Genomic DNA, 20,077 nt, shown 5'->3' with positions numbered 1-20,077 from the left:
TATTTCCTTATCTCCCATCACTAGGCTTCCTGCATCAGTTTGAAGTGGCCCAATGTCTACTTTTGCCTGTCGTTTGTTTCTTATGTACTGAAAGAAACTTTTACTATTATTTCTAATATTACTGGCTCGCCTACCTTCATATTTGATCCTCTCCTTTCTTATTACACTCTTTGTTATCCTCTGTTTGCTTTTGTATCCTTCCCAATCTTCTGATTTCCCACTGTTCTTAGCCACTTTATAGGATCTTGGTCAGTCCATCAGTTGAGCGATGGAGTAAGGGAAATTAGAGTTTTCAAATTTGGAAAATCTGTTACTACTTAACATTTCATATTTTGCAAAGAACAAAATATCATTTTAATAGGAACACATGCATAAGACAAATTAATTTGAATGAGATTTGACATGTTTAAGTGCAGATCTGTTAATAAGAAAATGAAAAGCAAGCATAACTGTTATAGACACATAGTCGGAAAGCATGGAAACAGAACATTTGGCCCAACTTGTCCATGCTAACTAGGTCTCTTAAACTGAACTAGTTCCACTTGCCTGCATTTGGCTTACATCCCACTAAACCTTTCCTACCTGTGTACCTGTCCAAATGTCTTTAAATGTCTTGTAATTGTACTTGCCTCTGCTACTGCCTCTAGCAGTTCATTCTATATATTCATTATCCTCTATGCCCCTCAGGTCCCTTTTAAATCTTTCCCCTCTAACCTTAAACCTATGCCCTCTTATTTTGGACTCCCCTGCCCTGGGGAAAAAACCTAGTTGAGGATCCCGTTATATTCTTCAAAAGCCTTCACTATCCACTCAACCATCAATTTTGGTGTTATCCACAAAATTGCGAACCATACCTCCCAATATTCTCATCCAAATTATTTGCATCAATGATGAGCAGCAGCGAACCCAACACTGATCCTTGCGGCTTATCGCTAGTCACAGGCCTTCAGTCTGAACAACAATGCTCTACCACCACCCTCTTTCTCCTACCCTTAATCCAATTTTGTATCCAAATGGCTAGCTGTCCTTGGATCCATGAGATCTGAACTTACTAACCAGTCCACCAAGTGGAACCTTGTTCAGGGTATTGCTGAAATCTATGTAGAAACTATATACCACTCTGCCTTTATTTACAATTGCACAAATTGCCATTCCCTGGAATTTAAAAGGTTTAAGAAGTATTGTGATGCAAGTTGACAAGATGTTAGGAGGAATGTTACATATATTATTAATTTAGAACAACTCTGGTAGATAGAAATTATATTTCTACTATTTGAGCATTAGTTTAAAAAGTACAGCAACTTTCTGGGACTTCCAGCAGTGAAATTAGGAAACATATCTACAAAGGGTGATAGCAGTTTGAGACAACTCTGTTCCACAAATGCTAGATTATTTGTGAATTTTAAGTCCAATCTTGATAGATTTTTATTAACAAAAGATATTAAGGGGAAGAGGCAAAGTCATATGGACTTAGGTTCAGATCAGCCATGATCAAGCGCATGGTTCGTTCGAGAGGCTAAGTAACCAATTCCTGTTTTATATGTTTCCATCTCAAAACCTGTCAAGAAAATTATCCCTAAGATAATTTTTTCATTTTTAACAGTGAACATGTCACATTTTACTCCATAGGCTATCCGTGTGTTGGGGCTATTGGGTGCCTTAGATCCGTACAAGCACAAAGTTAATATTGGGATGATTGACCAGTCGCGTGATGCCTCTGCTGTCAGTCTGTCGGAATCTAAATCAAACCAGGATTCAGGTATGAATGTGTTTAGCATTAAGTATCTATTGTTTCACATTGACCTGAGAGTATGGTTGATACTGATTTTAATAATAAATAATGAATAGTCACTTCACTTCGCATTTTTATTTATTTTCAACTGTTTGTTTTTAACCTTTATTGCATTAAAATTTTAGTTTTGGATCAACTAAGATACAAAACTATCAAAGCATTCTTTGATACTTCTGTAAAGTGTTGTGGGATTAAATGTGAAACATTAAACTTAACACAAAAATCAGATTTTGTTTCTTTTATGTGAAGCTAAACATTGGCTCCGAACAATTCTGGGATGGGAGTTATCTGTAGATTTGGGACCTATTTGCTAAAGCAATAATGTTTCAAGGTTAGCACTTTATCCATAAAAATATTGATAAATTGTTGATCATCTTTATCCATTGTTTTTGTGAACCGTTCTAAATTTAAAGATAAAGAAATTCTTTTGTAGACTCATTCATACCTCAACATTGGGTATATTAGAAATTTAGATGCACTATTATTAAATATTTTTCTACAATGAAATTAAAAGAATTTCAGGCTTCTCCTGTGGTACTTCAATTGTTATTTAATTCGCTAAAGTTGATGCCAAAACACCACCAATGCGTTGTGTTTAAATCTGCTTTCAAGAATTTTTTTTAATACTTAAGTTCTGAGCTGTTGACTGTAACCTCATCACAATATTATTTTAAGCATATTCTAAATTTTTTTTACTTTGTTTAATCTCTCTTGTTCTGGGTATATTTACTACCGGGTGTCTTCTTGAAACTAATACCGTTTTAAACAATAAAGTTAAAAATTCTTAACTCTTTTGAGTTGAAGTTGAAACTTTGTTGTACAGTTAATATGTCCAAGACATTCAGGACAAAATCAGCTATCTCTGGTCTAGGTCTTACAGATGTTACGCAAATTCATATTTTTACATTATAATTTGTTTTGTGTTCCAGGAATGGAGAGTGTTGCTGTCTTTTTCCTCTTCATTTGATATATGTTCTCATTTTTCCCTTCCCCTTTTATGTTGAGCCTACATTGTTCATTAACTAAAAGAGCAGTGTGTAGAGTCATGGTAATAAATTTTTAGCAAAATATACTGTCATGCCAGCAGCATAGCTCTCCAGTTTCTTACTAAGTAACCAATCTTCACGAATAAATTAAATCCAAATGCTGCAGGCTATTTGACTCAGATCACATGCCATTAGGCCACCAATGTCCCCAGTGATAAAATGCAGCAGAAGCCATTAAACACCATTTGGTGCAATAGCCCTGGCAAAGTGCTCCTCATCAATGTCACATTATGTAGCTTACACTGTACTCTATAAGTATAATGTGTCACCATCAATCAAGAATTGCATTTAAAAAGCATCTGAACAGATGAAATTAAAGGATTTAATTTTTCCTGTTTTTCCCACTTATCAATTTAGCTTAACTCATTTAAATGTAGGAATTATGATTGAGTAATTGAAGTTTTTGTTACTCTGCATGAGATCCACAGAGTGTGATGTTTAACACTTAGATAATGTTATTTGTAGCTTTAAGCCTTAAATATCACCAGAACCTTTTTTTAAACTCAAACTTCAAACTCTTAATTACACTTATTAAACAGCTCAGTAGTTAATTGTTAAAGTCAGTTTTGTGACTTGGATCCAAATAAATTTGCAACATAATAGGGTAAACTACTGAATTAAAATATATTTATCTTCCTTTCTATAAACAAAATAGACACATTACTTGTGAAAATTGTTGTTTACACTGTTGCCTGATTAGCTTTGGAGATCAGTGAGAAATTAAGTCAAACTCCTCATGTACATGGAATACCATGAAACAAGTCAACTTGATTGACATTTTCTTCTTCAATATCATGAATGAAAATTAGTGCAACATACTGGTGACTTGAACGATTTTTGCTTAACCATGAAGAGGATCATCTTGTTGCAAGCAATGCTTGTATGTAAATGGTCGTCAAAACAGCGATCAAAAACTAATTTCCTTTTGAACTTTTGACCAGAGGAAGAATTCACCCAAAGAAATTAAGCTTTGTGGCTACAATGAACAGGTGATCTGTATAAATTATGGCACAGGCAGCACTCCACAACTGGGTGTAAATGTGTACTGACCTTATCTGCCTTCAAATGCACCTTGGATACACCTTTTTAATTTCATTTCATCCACACGTACTTCAGGAAATCAAGCTTCGTATTAATTATAAACGATGTAGCATATGATGTCACAATCTGGTGAGGTATTAACATTAAACGGCCTCCATCTAATACGATATGTTGGGATAATGTGTGGAAAGATTTGAAACTTAGTTATTAGTACTTCTTTAGCAAGAATTTTTGGCAATAGCAATGGTAACACAAACTATTTGCCAGGAAGTATTTTGTGAGTAGCTGCAATTAGTTGAGTTCTGAGGTGGAATTTGGGTTTGGTTTATAGTCACAGTTTCAAATTTCTGTTAATCCTCTGTCACGATATCGCATCATTCCTGAGCAAGTTAAAGTGACTCCAAACAAGTATAAAAATCAGGTATCTCCAACCATAGTAAGTTTGTTTTAATTCTGTTGTTTTTGTAATGGTAATACATTCATTATTCTGAAGTAATACTTCAGAACCAGCTATCAAGAAGAAAAAAAACTAATTTATCCGAAAATGTAGCTAATTAAGACATTTCATCAATTCTTTTGTTTTTGCCATTATGCATGTAGCTGACTTGCGAAATATGCTTAATATCCGATTAAAGCAGCTTTTGCTTTGGTTCTTGCCTTAACTTTTCTGAATTCTAAATTCATTGCATTTTTACTCAGTTGAGGCAAGCTTCATTGCTCTGACTTGAGTTTGTTTGAAACCCGATGTTAATTGACATAGCTGGGCATCTTATTGAGATATTTGTATCATCGATAGTCACAGGTGAGGTGCCGGAAGACGGGAGGTTGGCTAACGTGGTGCCACTGTGTTCCCCATGGAAGACTGGTGAGCAAGGTTAGATTTCATGGAATACAGGGATAACTAGCCATTTGGATATAGAACTGGCTCAAAGGTAGAAGACAGAGGGTGGTGGTGGAGGGTTGTTTTTCAGACTGGAGGCCTGTGACCAGTGGAGTGCCACAAGGATCCACAGTGCTGGGTCCACTACTTTTCATCATTTATATAAATGATTTGGATGTGAGCACAAGAGGTATAGTTGGTAAGTTTGCAGATGATACCAAAATTGGACTTGTAGTGGACAGCGAAGAAGGTTACCTCAGATTACAACGGATCTTGATCAGATGGGCCAATGGGCTGAGAAGTGGCAGATGGAGTTTAATTCAGATAAATGTGAGGTGCTGCATTTTGCGGAAAACAAATCTTAGCAGGGCTTATACTCCTAATGGTAAGGTCCTAGGGAGTGTTGCTGAACAAAGAGACCTTGGAGTGCAGGTTTGTAGCTCCTTGAAAGTGGAATCTCAGGTAGCTAGGATAGTGAAGAAGGCGTTTGGTATGCTTTCGTTTATTGGTCAGAGTATTGAGTACAGGAGTCGGGAGGTCATGTTGCGGCTGTACAGGACACTGTTACGCCATTGTTAGAATATTGCATGCAATTCTTGTCTCCTCCTTATTGGAAAGATGTTGTGAAACTTGAAAGGGTTCAGAAAAGATTTACAAGAATGTTGCCATGGTTGAAGGCTTTGAGCTATAGGGAGAGGTTGAATAGGCTACGGCTGTTTTCCCTGCAGCATCGGAGGCCGAGGCTTGGCCTTATAAAGAGGTTTTTTTAAATCATGAGGGGCATGGATAGGATAAATAGAGAAAGTCTTTTCCCTGGGGTGGAGTAGTTCAGAACTAAAGGGCATAGATTTAGGGTGAGAGGGGAAAGATATAAAAGAAACCCAGAAGGCAACCTTTTCACTCAGAGGATGGTAAGTGTATGGAATGAGTTGCTGGAGGAAGTGGTGGAGGCTAGTACAATTGCAACATTTAAAAGGCATGGGTATTTGAATAGGAAAGGTTGTGAGGGATATGGGCTGGGTGCTGGCAGGTGGGACTAGATTGGGTTGGGGTGTCTGGTTGGCATGGACGAGTTGACCGAAGGGTCTATTTCCGTGCTGTACATCTCTATGACTATAAGAGACTCCCCCTTTTTTGTACCCCTTTCTGAGGTACAAACTGATCATGCTGATAGCTTTGCTTGTTTCATCATGACAGGAAGGAATTTATTTTTCTTACTTATAAAGTACAATAAAGTAGTGGTAATAAAAATGGTAAATTGTAATTGTTTCATTTGATTAGATTATACTTCCTTCTTTTTTAAAAAAAAGTTGTTTTGTCATATGGACATTCCAAAAAAAGCTGTAGCTGATATCCAATTCCCAGCTCTCCTGAGATGCTAGTGGAGCTTGCTAGGCAATTAAGAACCAAAGTTGTTAGTGTGTAACTGGGACCTCCCTAAAGCATGTTTCCTTCTCAAAAGGATGCCAGTCAACCAGTTGAGTTTCACGAGGATTTGAAACAACTTGTTTTTGTGGTTAGGTTAAGCTAGTTGATGTATGCTTTCCAGTTCCAGTAAAAATCCAGTTACATCAACAATTGTCTGTTTTGTATGTATTCACCCATTGCTGCTGAATTATTATGTTATGCTTTGTTGTAGAAGTACTTAAGTACAATACTATCCAGACCTTACATTAATTCTTATTTTGATTTAAATAGGGCTTTAAAAAATAGCTTGTGAAGGTACTGCTGTATAGGTAACTGGGATGTGGGCTTGACAGCATAGTTTTTTGATCCCATGCACAGCTTGCAGTGTTTTAATGTTCAGAATTCGCTGTACATAACTTACAATTTTAATATTTATTTTCTTGATTATAGCTGATTACAGCACTAGTGAAATGTTGGTGAATATGGGGAATTTGCCATTGGATGAGTTCTACCCAGCTGTTGCTGTAGTGACCCTCATGCGTATCCTGCGAGACACATCGCTCTCAAACCACCATACAATGGTTGTTCAGGCAGTCACCTTTATCTTCAAATCTCTGGGTTTAAAATGTGTCCAGTTCCTGCCTCAGGTCATGCCCACGTTTCTGAATGTCATTCGAGTCTGTGATGCCAATACACGAGAGGTAGGTTTAGTGTAGATCAAAATGATTTTGAGTCACTAATCTGTGAAATTTGAACTTTTAAAAATATTGATGCTTATGAGTGCTTACTTGGAATTTGTGGAACAACTTTGTAAGTACTAGAGATTTTAGAACCAAAGAATAGGATCTTGTATTATGAGGAAAATAACAGAAAAGTGACTTTCAGACGTTACAGCAGTATCTTGTGAAAATATGGTCATTAAATACAAGAAAGTGCAAGACCTATGTCAATCAGTTAGGATGTGGAGATGGGTGAGGTGCTATTTTAAATTAATGAATTTAGTTTCCACAGTGAGGAGACTATCTTCAGCATGCTGAACAGATAAGATCAAATGAACCAAATCAATTTTTGATCCTTCACAGAACTCCACAGAGTCCACAGAACTTAGCACAACCAATCTGGGAATAATTGTACAATTCTTCTACAATTGGAGGAAGGCCAACTTTAATGATATTAGGCAAGAGCCTTCAAAAGTTGATTGGGGGTGAATGTTCGCAGGTAAAGAGGCAGCTGAAAAATGGGAAGCCCTCAAAAATGAGATAATAGTCCAGAGAAGTATGTTCCTCTTAGGGTGAAAGGCTCGTAGGTGTAGGGAATGCTGGTTGGCTGGAGAAATTGAGGATTTGGTCAAGAAACCAAGGAAGCATATGTCAGGTATAGATAGCAAAGATCGAATGAATCCTTAGAAGAGTAGTAAGGCAGTAGCAGTATACTTAAGAGAGAAATCAGGAAGGCAAAAAGGGGGCATGCGATAGCTTTGGCAAATGGGGTTGAGAAGAATCCGAAAGGATTTTATAAATACATTAAGGGCAAATGTGTAACTAAGGAGAGAATAGGGCCCCTCAAAGATCAGCAGGGCAGCCTATGTGTGGAGCCGCAGGAGATGGGGGAGATACTAAGCATCAGTGTTTGCTGTGGATTTTATAGAACGTGGGGAAATAGATGATGACATCTTGAAAAATGTCCATATTACAGAGGAGGTGGTACTGGATGCCTTAAAATACATAAAGGTGGATAAATTGTCAGGGCCTGATCAGATGTCTCCTAGAGCTCTGTGGAGGACAAGGGAAGTGATTCCTGGCACCTTGCTGAGATGTTTATATCATTGATAGTCACAGGTGAGGTCCTGGAAGACTGGAAGTTGGCTAACATGGTGTCACTATTTAAGAAAGGCTGTAGGGAAAAGCCAGGGAACTATAGACCAGTGAGCCTGACATTTGCGGTGGGCACATTATTGGAGGGAATCCTAAGGGACAGGATTTACTTGTATTTGGAAAAGCAAGGACTGATTTGGGAAAGCATGTCTCACTAACTTGATTGAGATTTTGGAGAATAAAAATGTGTTGCTGGAAAAGCGCAGCAGGTCAGGCAGCATCAAAGGAGAAGGAGAATCGACATAAGCCCTTCTTCAAGAATGAGAATTTGGAGAAGTAAGGAATAGGATTAATGAGGGCAGAGAGCGCGATGGATGTGATCTATATGGAGTTCGGTAAGGCATTCAACAAGGTTCCTCATGGGAGACTGGTTAGCAAGGTTAGATCATGGAATACAGGGAGAACTAGCTATTTGGATACAGGGTTAAAAATCACACAGCACGAGGTTATACTCCAACAGGTTTATTTGGAAATGCTAGCTTTCAGAGCACCACTCGAAAGCTAGTGCTTCCAAATAAAACTTTTGGACTATAACCTGGTGTTGTGTGATTTTATAACTTTGTCCACCCCAGTCCAAAACCAGCTCCTCCACATTGTATTTGGTTACAGAACTGTCTCGAAGGTAGAAGATAGAGGGTGATGCTTTTCAGACTGGAGACTTCTGACCAGTGCTGTGCCACAAGACTCGATGCTGGCTCCACTACTTTTTGTCATTTATGTAAATAATTTGGATGTGAATATATGAGGTACAATTAGTAAGTTTGCAAATGACACCAAAATTGGAGGTGTAGTGGACAGCGAAGAAGATTACCTCAGTATGCAACGGGATGTTGATCAGATGAGCCAATGGGCTGGGAGTGGTAGATGGAGTTTAATTTGGATAAATATGTGGTGTTGCATTTTGGAAAGGCAAATTAGGGCAGGACGTATCCACTTAATGGCTAAGGTCCTTCGGAGTGTTGCTGAACAAACAGAACTTGGAGTGCATGTTCATAGTTCCTTGAAAGTGGAGTCTCAGGTAAATAGGATAGTGATGAAGGCATTTGGTATGCTTTCCTTTATTGGTCAGAGCATTGAGTGTAGGAATTGGGAGGTCACGCAGCAGCTCTACAGGATATCGGTTTGGCCACTTTGGAATATTGTATGCAGTTCTGGTCACCCTCCCACAGGAATGATGTTGTGAAACTTGAAAGGGTTCAGAAAAGATTTACAAGGATGTTGCCAGAGTTAGAGGATTTGAGCTATAGGGAGAGGCTGAACAGGCTGGGGCTGTTTTCCCTGAATTGTCAGAAGCTGAGGGGTGACCTTATTGAGGTTTATAAAATCATGAGGGGCATAGATAAGGTACGTAGACAAGGTATTTTCCTTAGGATGGGGGAGTCCAGAACTAGAGGGCATAGGTTTAGGGTGAGAGGGGAAAGATTTAAAAGGGCCATAAGGGTCAACTTTCTCTGGCAGCTCATTCCACACACGCCCCACCTTCTTCATGAAAAAGTGATGGAGGCTGGTACGATTGCACCATTTAAAAGGCATCTAGATGGGTATATGAATCGAAAGGGTTTAGAAGGGTATGAGCCAAGTGCTGACAAATGAGACTAGATTAGGTTAGAATATCTGGTCGGTGTGGAAGAGTTGGACCTTAGGGTCCGTTTTCTTGCTGTACATCTCTATGACTGGAATACTCTGTTGATGTGCTCTTTCCCACCACTCATCTTTATCAACCATGTTATCCTGATGAGAATTGAGGGAGGAATATTTGAGGGGAAATGACTCGCCTTTCACGTGCAGTCCTTTTTTTTTCAAGTAGCCCTTGACCCTTCTCCCTACTACAAACAAGCAATTGGACATCTGTAGTTGTGAACAGTAACCAACTGTGATGACAGTCTTGATTATAGTGCTGATTTAAAGCAACAGATTCATGTCAAGTGGAGATGAAAGGAAGATCTTCTGTAATGTTGATGGTTGGTTAAAAAGTACCTATTTCCAGTGCAGGATTAACGCGATGAGTAAGAGTAACTTCTTGTTTACTTAAAAGTGCTATTTTAAATATAGGAAACAATTTGGTGTGTTCTTAATATTAATTAAAATAAATTTTGATATATCATGCGAGTATGGTAGCAAAAACAGAAAAATCCTTGCAAAATCTGCAAATACATAGCAAGTATGTCAACATCCAATAAAAGAGAAGTTAATATTGTAGGTATACCACTTACAAGATCCTAGTGGGTCTTCTCTGTACTTTCATTATTTTTCATAAATGGAAATGATGTAACTTTTCTGTTCTGAGGAGAGTTGGTTTTAGAATTTGATTAAAAACTGTACATGACATTAGTTAAAATCATCGTGTATAAGTTATGATCCAAGGCTTGGTTTTGTGAGTTTGTTACTAATTTTGACATTATTTTCTATTTAAACATGGTGGTTAAAGTTCTGACAGACTGGTGCTTTCCCCAGATCTATAATTCAACACACTTGTAACTGGTAATCAGTTGGGACTGTAGAATTTTGAGTTTAATACTTAAAAGTAGAATGTAATCATAGAATGGTTATGGGCAAAACCGATTATTTCTAAACCATATGTATAATTGTATGTTTTCTTTATCAGTTCTTGTTCCAACAACTGGGAATGCTTGTATCATTCGTGAAAATTCACATCCGACCTTACATGGATGACATATTTGCTTTGATAAAAGTGAGTATTGCAATTGTTTAGTCATTTGGGTTCATATCCACTTTTTATGTTCTTGGTCCTTAATCCTTCTTGACCTCAATTTTGAGATTGGCTGAGTGACTCTTGTGTTTATTTTTGTTAATGTCTGGTTATTCTTGGATTCCCTCTGTAATTAACTCAGATATGATCTGAAGAAGAGTCATGAGGCACAGTGTTAACACTGTTTCTCTGCTCAGATACTGCCAGACCTGATGAATATCTCCCAACAATTTGTTTTCATTTTGGATCTGAAGCATGTGCATGATTTTGCTTTAATGTAATTCTTTTTACTATTCCTTTGCATAATCAGTTTCTAACTTGGTTACATTGAAATTAATACTTATGGTGCTTCCCTGATGGATTAGTCAACTACTTAGACCAAAGATGTTACAGGTTTAATCCTTATCTTGTGAGAGTTCGGTGATCTTATTGCCAGTCAGATGAGACAACTTTTTAAACCATTAGTTTGGCCACAGATGGAATACTGTGTTGAGTTTTGGTCACCATATTATTAGAAAGGCATGATTGCCCTGGAAGAGATTCACCAAGATGCAGAATCTCACTTATGAGGAAAATTGGATAAGCTGGAGTTGTTTTCCCTGTAGCAGAGGAGGCTGAGGGACAAATCTGATTGAGGTATGCAAAATTATGAGATGTGTAGACATGACAATCTTTACCCCATGGCAGACATGTCTAAGACTAGGTTGCTATAAGTTTAAGGTGAGGAGCAAGTGATTTAGACGGGTTCTGAGGAAAAACCTTTTCATACAAAGGGTGATAGAAGTACAGTAAATGTTGCCTGAGTGGGTGGTGCAGGCAGGTACACTTGCAACCTTTAATAGGTAACTGGATGAGCATTTAAAAAGACAGGGCTTAGTAGGCTGTGGCGGTAAATGGGATGAGTGTACTTTAGTGTTTATTGGTCAGCAAAGACAAAGGACACATGATTCTGTGATTCTATATTGAGTTGCCTGTTTATGATTGCAATAAAATAAACCTTGCTGGAAACGCACAGATGTGTTGTTAACTGAGAATAGGATCATGCTTAATTAGTTCGTATGATGAATATTCAACACTTACTACTGAGGTCTACACTAGAGAAAAACACAGCCACAAAAGTGAAATTGGGGTCTGTGCCTCAGAGAAGGGTCAAACACAAGAAAATGAGCATGTTAAAGAAAATAAACAATCCCATTCTTTACTGTCAGACTAAGATAATATTCATGTTGAAAGACACTGAAAAATATAGCATCGGATTCTGTACATGAAGTGTGCATTAAGCATTTTATTCAGTGCAAGAGTAGAAAATTCTTGTTACTCTTTGATAATACGAGCTGATGTGATATAAATGATTTGTATATTATAAAATGGTAAGTTATCTATAGTTACCTGATTTCAAAGGAAGATGTTATATGACAATCGTGTTATGATTTCCATGGATATGTTGAGGTTTGAACTTCATCGTTGGACATATCTCTGCCATATAGGCTAGGTGTAATGCTAGCACTCCTTGAATACTGGATGCCAGGCAGATTTCATGATGTTGCTGAAGTATTCCAAGCTGGTAGGATTACTGTCAACTCAGTGGACTTGTTTTTAACTTAATCAAGACTGAATTATCTTGAATTGTGTGCTATATGATGGAAATAGACTCACTCATTCATTTATGAATTAATTGCCTGTTTACATTTTATATGAAGGGTATTAAATTCAGTGCAAAACATTTAGAATTTTTTTAAAGTCAATTTGTATTCTTTAACAGTAGATTGAATAGTAGTGCTTTTTTATCTGTTCTTGCTCTTCCTCCACTCATTGTGCTTCCTCCACTCATTATTCTCTCTGATGTGAAGTGAATGCTTTTGTTTTGTATACCTTCAACATTCCTATGCAGTTGAGCATTGCTTTCCCCTTTTTAACATAGCTTCTACTTGTCCACTTGTCATATTTTAGATGGTTTTCAAGACTGATGGGTGTTCGTTATGAAACTCTGTCATTTGACATTGAACCAAGGCCTGCACGTAAATGTGCTTTTGTGCATTGCAGATAAGCTTCTGTCATAGCTATCATGTAGTCATCTCCAGTATGTTCATTATTTCATCCTTTTATTTTTAACTTTTTTTTGCAAGTATTTTCTTTTTGTAGTATTTTTATAATTTATGTTATAATTTTGTCTAGTAATCACATCTCAAATTTATATGAAATCTTGCATCAAGTCTTTTAATACTTAGATATAAAGTTGTAGCCATGAAGTACTTAGCTTATTTAAAGTACTGCGCTACAATATAACTTATTTATAATGATGACTGTGTACTCACTGATTATTTAAGCTTATTCTCAATATGCACTTTTTTAATATAAAGAATAAGAATTTAGAGTGCAATAAAATTAATTATCTTTAAATGTTTGCAGGAATATTGGACGCCTAACAACCAAATGCAGAATACAATCATCCTGGTTATTGAGCAGATTGTTGTGGCTTTAGGAGGAGAATTTAAGCTTTATCTGCCACAACTGATTCCTCACATGCTTCGTGTCTTCATGCATGACACCAGTTCAGGTCGCAGTGTTACAATCAAGGTGAGCCATTTGGAGTTTTGATTGTATTTGCTGATGGAACTGATGTTTTGTAACTGAAATGCTCTCAGCCCCTTATAGATATATTTTGATGCTGTAAAAGCTTTCAAAGTTTAATAAACTCTTGTGTATTACTATTGTTATCTATTCCAATAGTATGCTTGGGAGCTTATTAAAAGCATAAGAAGTAGGAGCAAGAGTAGGTAATTCAATCCCTCAAGCCTGCCCTCCCATTGTATAGGATCCTGGCTGACCTGACAAGGCCTCATTTCCTTAGCGTGCTAAGTCCTCCTGGCTCTTAACTCCTTGATATTTGTAAAATCCATCTACCTCCCCTTTTAAGTACTTTCGATGTTCTAACATCCACAACACTCTGGGAAAGTGAATTCCAGACACTTGCTATCCTCTGGAAAATAAATGCTTTTAAGTTTTAGTTTTAAATGAGTGTCCCCATATTCTGTAATACTGTGTCACCTAGTTTGGGATTTCTTCATTGGTGGAAACATCTTCTTCTTAACATCAACCCTGTCACACTTCCTCAGAATCTTGTATGCTTCAACAAGATAACTCCGCATTCTTCTAAACTCTACTGAATAAAAGTCTAACTTATTTAGTTGTTCTTGATAAGTCAACTCCCCATCCCAGGAATCAGTGCAGAGAAAATCTTTTGAACTGCCTCCAATGCCAGTACATTCTCTCTTCAAGACAGTGACCAAAACTACATACATACTCAAAGTATGGCCTCACCTACACCCTCTATGATTGAAACAAGGCTTCCCTATTTTTAAATTCCAATCCCCTAATTGAATTTGTGGTCCTTATCATCTGTGTGTATGTACAAGGTGCACATAGATGACAAGGACCACAAATTCGACTGAGGCAACACATCAAGCATAGGACAAGCTAAACATAGCACAGCCAGAGAATTACTAGAAGCATGGCACTCAACCAACAACTTAATCAACAATTACATTGACCTAGACCCAAAATACCAGCCACTACAATGAACAACCAGAAGCAGCAGAAACTGAACCAAATAAATTTCAGAAGACACAGTACAACAGTGCTTCGCAGGAGGCTCCAAAGCTCTGAAGTGGTCACCTAGATAGGGGGTGAAGCGTCTGCAAATCAACTTCCCAGCTTGGCGAGCATACCCTCAACTACGACAACTGGCACCTGATCTACAAATCTTTAAACAAACCTTGAGTCTCTCCCATTTAATTCTTCCTAACAAAGTGCGTAACCTCACCCTTTTCCCCATTTAACTCAATTTTCCATGTTTTCCCCCAGTGACTCAACCTGTCAATATCCCTTTGCAGATAACCTCATCACAACATGCCCTCCCACCTGTCTTTGTATAGTCAGCAAATTTGAATACTTTAAATTCTGCTCCCTCCTCCAAGTTGTGAATATAAATGTAAATTGCATTTGTCAAAAAACTTTAATACCAACTGTCTTCTATATATTAACCAATCTTCAATCAATATTATTATTCACAATACTGTGAGTTCCTATCTTGTGCAATAACCTTATCACTTGCCTTCTGGAAATCTAGATATACTGCAACTGCTGGTTCCCCTTTATGAACTCTGCATGTTAAATCCTCAAAGAACTCCCGCAAATTTGAGGATCATTATTTTCCTTTCAAAATCACAAATACTCTGATTACATTCAGCTTTTCGAAAGGTCCTGATATTCCTTAATAGTGAACGCTAGCATTTTCCCAATAACAGATGTTGGGCTAACTGGCCTATAGTTTTCTGCTTTATGTCACTTTCCTTCTTGTGCAGGGACACTATATTAGCAGTTTTCTATTCTGATGGAACCCTCTCAGAATCCAGTGAATTCTGGAATTTTTCGACCAATGCGGCCTCAATTTCTGCAGTACTTCCTTTAGAATTATGAAGGCTATCAGTATATTTAATTCAATTTTTCAAATGATGCAAGGGAGAATAAAGAAATGATGATTACCATATTCAAAGTGCAACACAGTCGGCAGCCCACATAACAATTACTGCCTACAAAGCCATTTGTGGATAAAAAGGTGGAAATTAAAAATAGGCATGCTTATACCTTCGTGATGCATAATGTGCTCATGGATTCATGAGGCTTTACTGATGTTTATTTTTCAGTCAGATTGGCTTTTCCAGCAAACCAAATTGTAAGGTCATTGCAGTTTCAGAAAATAGCATATTAAAAAAATCTGCACTTTCTCATAATTTTAAAAAATGACTAATTTGTCATAATCCACTACCTTTTAGTCATAATAAACTACACATATTACTAGATTGGGCTTGGCCTGTGTTATGTGTCAGCAGTGGGTGTTCCTTCTATTATTGACATAAGGGGTTTGCTAGATGTGAAAACAGTTGTGTTTAAAATTCTCAATGTTATTGAGTGATGAGAGTAATTTAGTAGAACAAATATTTATTCCCCTTTATTAAGTAATTATATAGCCCCCTTGTAAATGCGTAATGGTCCTGGGCAAGTTAACTCTAGTCCAGATTCTTATGTTTATTCAGGCAATTTCACAGTTCATAGCATCGTAGAATTTTACAGTACAGAATGAGATCTTTTGGCTCATTGGATTGGACTGTTCTGTCACCTCAGGACCTAGAACTCCAGGGAGGAAGATAGTCATCCCCAGTCCTGGGGGATTCCCCCAGCTGTTTGTGGGAGCTTGCTGTGCACAAATTGGCTGCCACGTTTCCCACATCACAATTCGTGGGCGGCACGGTGGCACAGTGGTTAGCACTGCTAACTCCAGGGAGGAAGATAGTCATCCCCAGTCCTGGGGGATTCCCCCAGCTGTTTGTGGGAGCTTGCTGTGCACAAATTGGCTGCCGCGTTTCCCACATTATAATTCGTGGGCGGCACGGTGGCACAGTGGTTAGCACTGCTGCCTCACAGCGCCAGAGACCCGGGTTCAATTCCCGCCTCAGGCGACTCTGTGTGGAGTTTGCACATTCTCCCCGTGTCTGCGTGGGTTTCCTCCGGGTGCTCCGGTTTCCTCCCACAGTCCAAAAATGTGCAGGTTAGGTGAATTAGCTATGCTAAATTGCCCGTAGTGTTAGATGAAGGGGTAAATGTAGGGGAATGGGTCTGGGTGGGTTACGCTTCGGCGGGTAGGTGTGGACTTGTTGGGCCGAAGGGCCTGTTTCCACACTGTAAGTAATCTAATCTAATAGTGCACACATGTCTTGAAGTACTTTGTTGACTGCAAATGATCTCAAAATGTTTTGAAAAACACCGAAATGCAAGTCGATCATGTTACTGTGAAGGTCCCACCTTCTCAATTTTGCCCCTTTCCTGAGATGTGGTGACCCTTAAGATAAGCTTCCTACCAGTCGTGTTTCTTCAATGAAAGAGCAGCCTTATGGTCTGCTTGGACTATGATGATTTTACCTTTAGTTTTTCTGCAGTCTCTCTATAAACAGCCAGCCACTCCACAAGAGGCACATCTCCTCACTTGGACTTCAGTTCCAAAATGGAGAAGAAACAGAGAGAGCAGTTAAAGTAGGGGTAAATCAGAACAAAAGAACATTCAAACTCACCAAAATCTAAAGGTTGGACAATAATTCTGTTTAAAAAGTGATTTTGTTTGTCACCTAATCTTTATGGGCAGAGGCAGCTTATGTGTAACAAAGAATATTATGATGATAATAATGAAAATGTCAGTGCACTTGTTGTGTTTCCTCAAACTATATGCATCCTTTTGCAGTTACTAAATGCAATACAGCTTTTTGGAGCAAATCTGGATGATTATCTGCACCTTTTGCTCCCTCCAATTGTTAAACTGTTTGACGGACAAGAAGTACCGCTCGGACCTAGAAAGTAAGTTGACAGTAAATTTTCAGTTTGATATTTTCTAAAGCCCATTCAAATATACGATTTGTTTTACTGTCATTTGTATCCATAATTCATTTTTCTTTAAAATTAGTATGGAGATATTCAGGTTTGTACAGTAGCTCAATAGTTAGCACTGCTACCACATAGCACCAGGGACCCAGGTTTGATTCTAGCCTTAGGTGACTGTCTGTGTCGGGTTTTCACATTCTCTGTGTGACTGTTTTGTTTTCTGCTGAGAGCCCCGGTTTCCTCCTGCAGTCCCAAGATGTGCAAGTTAGGTGGATTGGCCATGCTAAATTGTCCTGTAGAGTACAGGTTGTGTAAGCGAGACAAATTAGCCATGGTACGGAGGGCGGCACGGTGGCACAGTGGTTAGCACTGTTGCCTCACAGCGTCAGAAACACCGACTGACTGTGTGGAGTTTGCACATTCTCCCCGTGTCTGCGTGGGTTTCCTCCAGGTGCTCCAGTTTCCTCCCACAGTCCAAAAATGTACAGGGTTAGGTGAATTGGCCATGCTAACTTGCCTGTAATGTTAGGTGAAGGGGCCAAATGTAAGGGAATGGGTCTGGGTTGGTTGCGCTTCAGCAGGTCGGTGTGGACTTGTTGGGCCGAAGGGCCTGTTTCCACACTGTAAGTAATTTAACCTAAAATGTGGGGTTAGAGGGATAGGGTGGGTGTCTGGGTCTAATTGGATGCTCTTTGGAGGGTTGCTGCAGATTTAATGGGTCAATTGGCCTCTTTCTGCACTGTTTAGATTCTGTGATTTTTTTTCAAGTCTTCCACAGAAGAACTTTCTTTTAGTCACTGCAAATCCAAAATAGATTGGTCACTTTCTAAGCCTGATTTCAGCTTTGTTGACCGAGTTTTCAATTTACACATTGAGAATTGCTGGTGTGAGGGGTTGGGGTGGTAGTGGGGAAGAGTTGGGTGAAGAAACTTCCTCCCTACACCAATTAAAACCATTGATACATAGTCTGCTATCAAAGTACTACCAAGGGTAATAGCAAAACCTTACGTTGTGGTCCCAGCTGATGATAATACTGGTCAAGTCAAATTCCAGAATGAAATCTGGCTTGATAGATAAGATTTTATTTTTCATTTAGTTGGTTAATGTGGTGGTTAATCACTGAGACATATTCATAAGAGGCTTCAAACTTTTTTTAGCAATAGAATAGTAATTTATAACAAAAAAGATGTAGAAAATGCGAGCTTCCTATATATAGATCATTAGCAAGATCTAATATACATAGCAAAATGAAATTTCAACCCATTTCCTGGTGATATCTGTGACAGAGACTCAAGTCCAGAAAACATAGATGATATCTCAATTCTGTAGAGTTCTACTTAACTGACTGCTGCAAGTTTCTTGGTCTTAGATTGTGGAGACAATTTGACGAGTCCTTTCCAAATCTGCTGACATGTACTTGTCTGCAAATCTGAGAGCATTAAGTTTCTCAGTTCTAATAATCAGCAAATTTCTAATCAAATTCTTCTAGTTTGGATGTTTCACAAATTAATACTGTTTATGGAGATAACTTGTTCCTTAATCTGCCATGAATCCTCCTGGGAGAGAACAAAACTTGCTTATAAAGTCAACAGTAGTGTCTTGTGAACTGACTCGAAAAACTTGCTTTCTGAAATGAATTAAAATAAAACTTGCACATCCTAGATTTTTCTGGCATGGAAACAAAACCTGTGCAAGTTTGCTTATCCTAAATGTTGCAGAGCAAACATGTTTCTATTACCACTATAGGAGTTTGTAGTCAGCTGCCCTGTGAAATATACTAAATTAGGCTACTAATCTAGAAGGACTCTGTGAACTTGAAATCCTTTACAAAAGTAACCAATACCCATTCTCCCTATTTTGAAATCCAATTCCAAAAAACTATATGAGCTCTATACCTTGCACCATACTTGATTCTGGCAGCGTAAAACTCGTGGAAAAAATCTAGCATCTTCAGATAGTATGAATGTTATGGCAAGCCTACACTGTAGTAAAATAATAGTCACCTGGTATATATAATTACTATGGTCAAATATTACTGTTGCTGAAAGGAAAAACTGCAAAAATAAGTTCCACATTTGTGAGGAACAATTTTATTTCCTCACATACAAGGGTCGCCTTGGAGACTTTGGATCGTCTGACAGAATCCTTGGACTTCACAGATTATGCCTCAAGGATTATTCATCCAATAGTGCGCACGCTTGACTGTACTCCTGAGTTGCGTCAGACTGCGATGGACACACTTTCCTCATTGGTGTTTCAACTTGGAAAAAAGGTGACAGCAAATTCTTTTCACATGGTTTCCTAAACTATAGGTGTGAATAATTATACATGATAATTATTTCAGATCATGTAGCTACATGCATTTCAGATCCTCAGGTATGTAAATTGTGGTCTGATGCCAGTGACTGGGAGCTGCTTATGGAAACTTGAGGAAATGCTATGTTTTATCTCTCAGTCTGGGACTATAAATCCAACCTAAGTAGTGTGACAAAAGAGTTTTCATTCTGCTTTCTGTGTGGTCTCTATTTGGATTAAGCTGGGCAATCTCAACCCAGTATTAATAAAAGCAAAAGTATTGAGTGATGTTGGAATGTTTGTTTTTGATGCTGGGATAAGTAACTTAGTTTAGCAGAGTTAAAAATCACACAACACCAGGTTATAGTCTAACAGGTTTAATTGGAAGCACTAGCTTTTGGAGCGCTGCTCCTTCTTCAGGTGGTTGTGAAGTACACAATTGTAAGACACAGAAATTATAGCAAAAATTTACAGTGTGATGTAACTGAAATTATACATTGAAAAATACTTTGATTGTTTGTTAAGTCCTACAGAGAGAGACACTCGCACATGCACCCTCTCACAGACTTAGACCCTTTACACTCTCACACACATATATAT

The 20,077-nt window shown here is 38.2% G+C and overlaps 1 protein-coding gene across 2 annotated transcripts in view; it reads left to right on the top strand.

Moving 5' to 3' along the window:
* mtor (mechanistic target of rapamycin kinase) overlaps nucleotides 1–20,077 on the top strand; it is a 367,086-nt gene that overhangs the window by 92,207 nt on the left and 254,802 nt on the right. For both annotated transcript variants that reach the window (XM_043675589.1, XM_043675588.1), the window contains exons 18-23: nucleotides 1,630–1,759; nucleotides 6,617–6,867; nucleotides 10,646–10,732; nucleotides 13,160–13,327; nucleotides 17,046–17,158; nucleotides 19,292–19,454. In XM_043675589.1, the coding sequence (XP_043531524.1) occupies nucleotides 1,630–1,759; nucleotides 6,617–6,867; nucleotides 10,646–10,732; nucleotides 13,160–13,327; nucleotides 17,046–17,158; nucleotides 19,292–19,454 (912 nt within the window). The remainder of the gene's footprint in view (nucleotides 1–1,629; nucleotides 1,760–6,616; nucleotides 6,868–10,645; nucleotides 10,733–13,159; nucleotides 13,328–17,045; nucleotides 17,159–19,291; nucleotides 19,455–20,077) is intronic.

This window comes from Chiloscyllium plagiosum, chromosome 34 (assembly GCF_004010195.1).
Source record: "Chiloscyllium plagiosum isolate BGI_BamShark_2017 chromosome 34, ASM401019v2, whole genome shotgun sequence".
Classification (NCBI taxonomy): domain Eukaryota; kingdom Metazoa; phylum Chordata; class Chondrichthyes; order Orectolobiformes; family Hemiscylliidae; genus Chiloscyllium; species Chiloscyllium plagiosum.
This window is presented reverse-complemented; position numbering and strand designations above follow the sequence as displayed.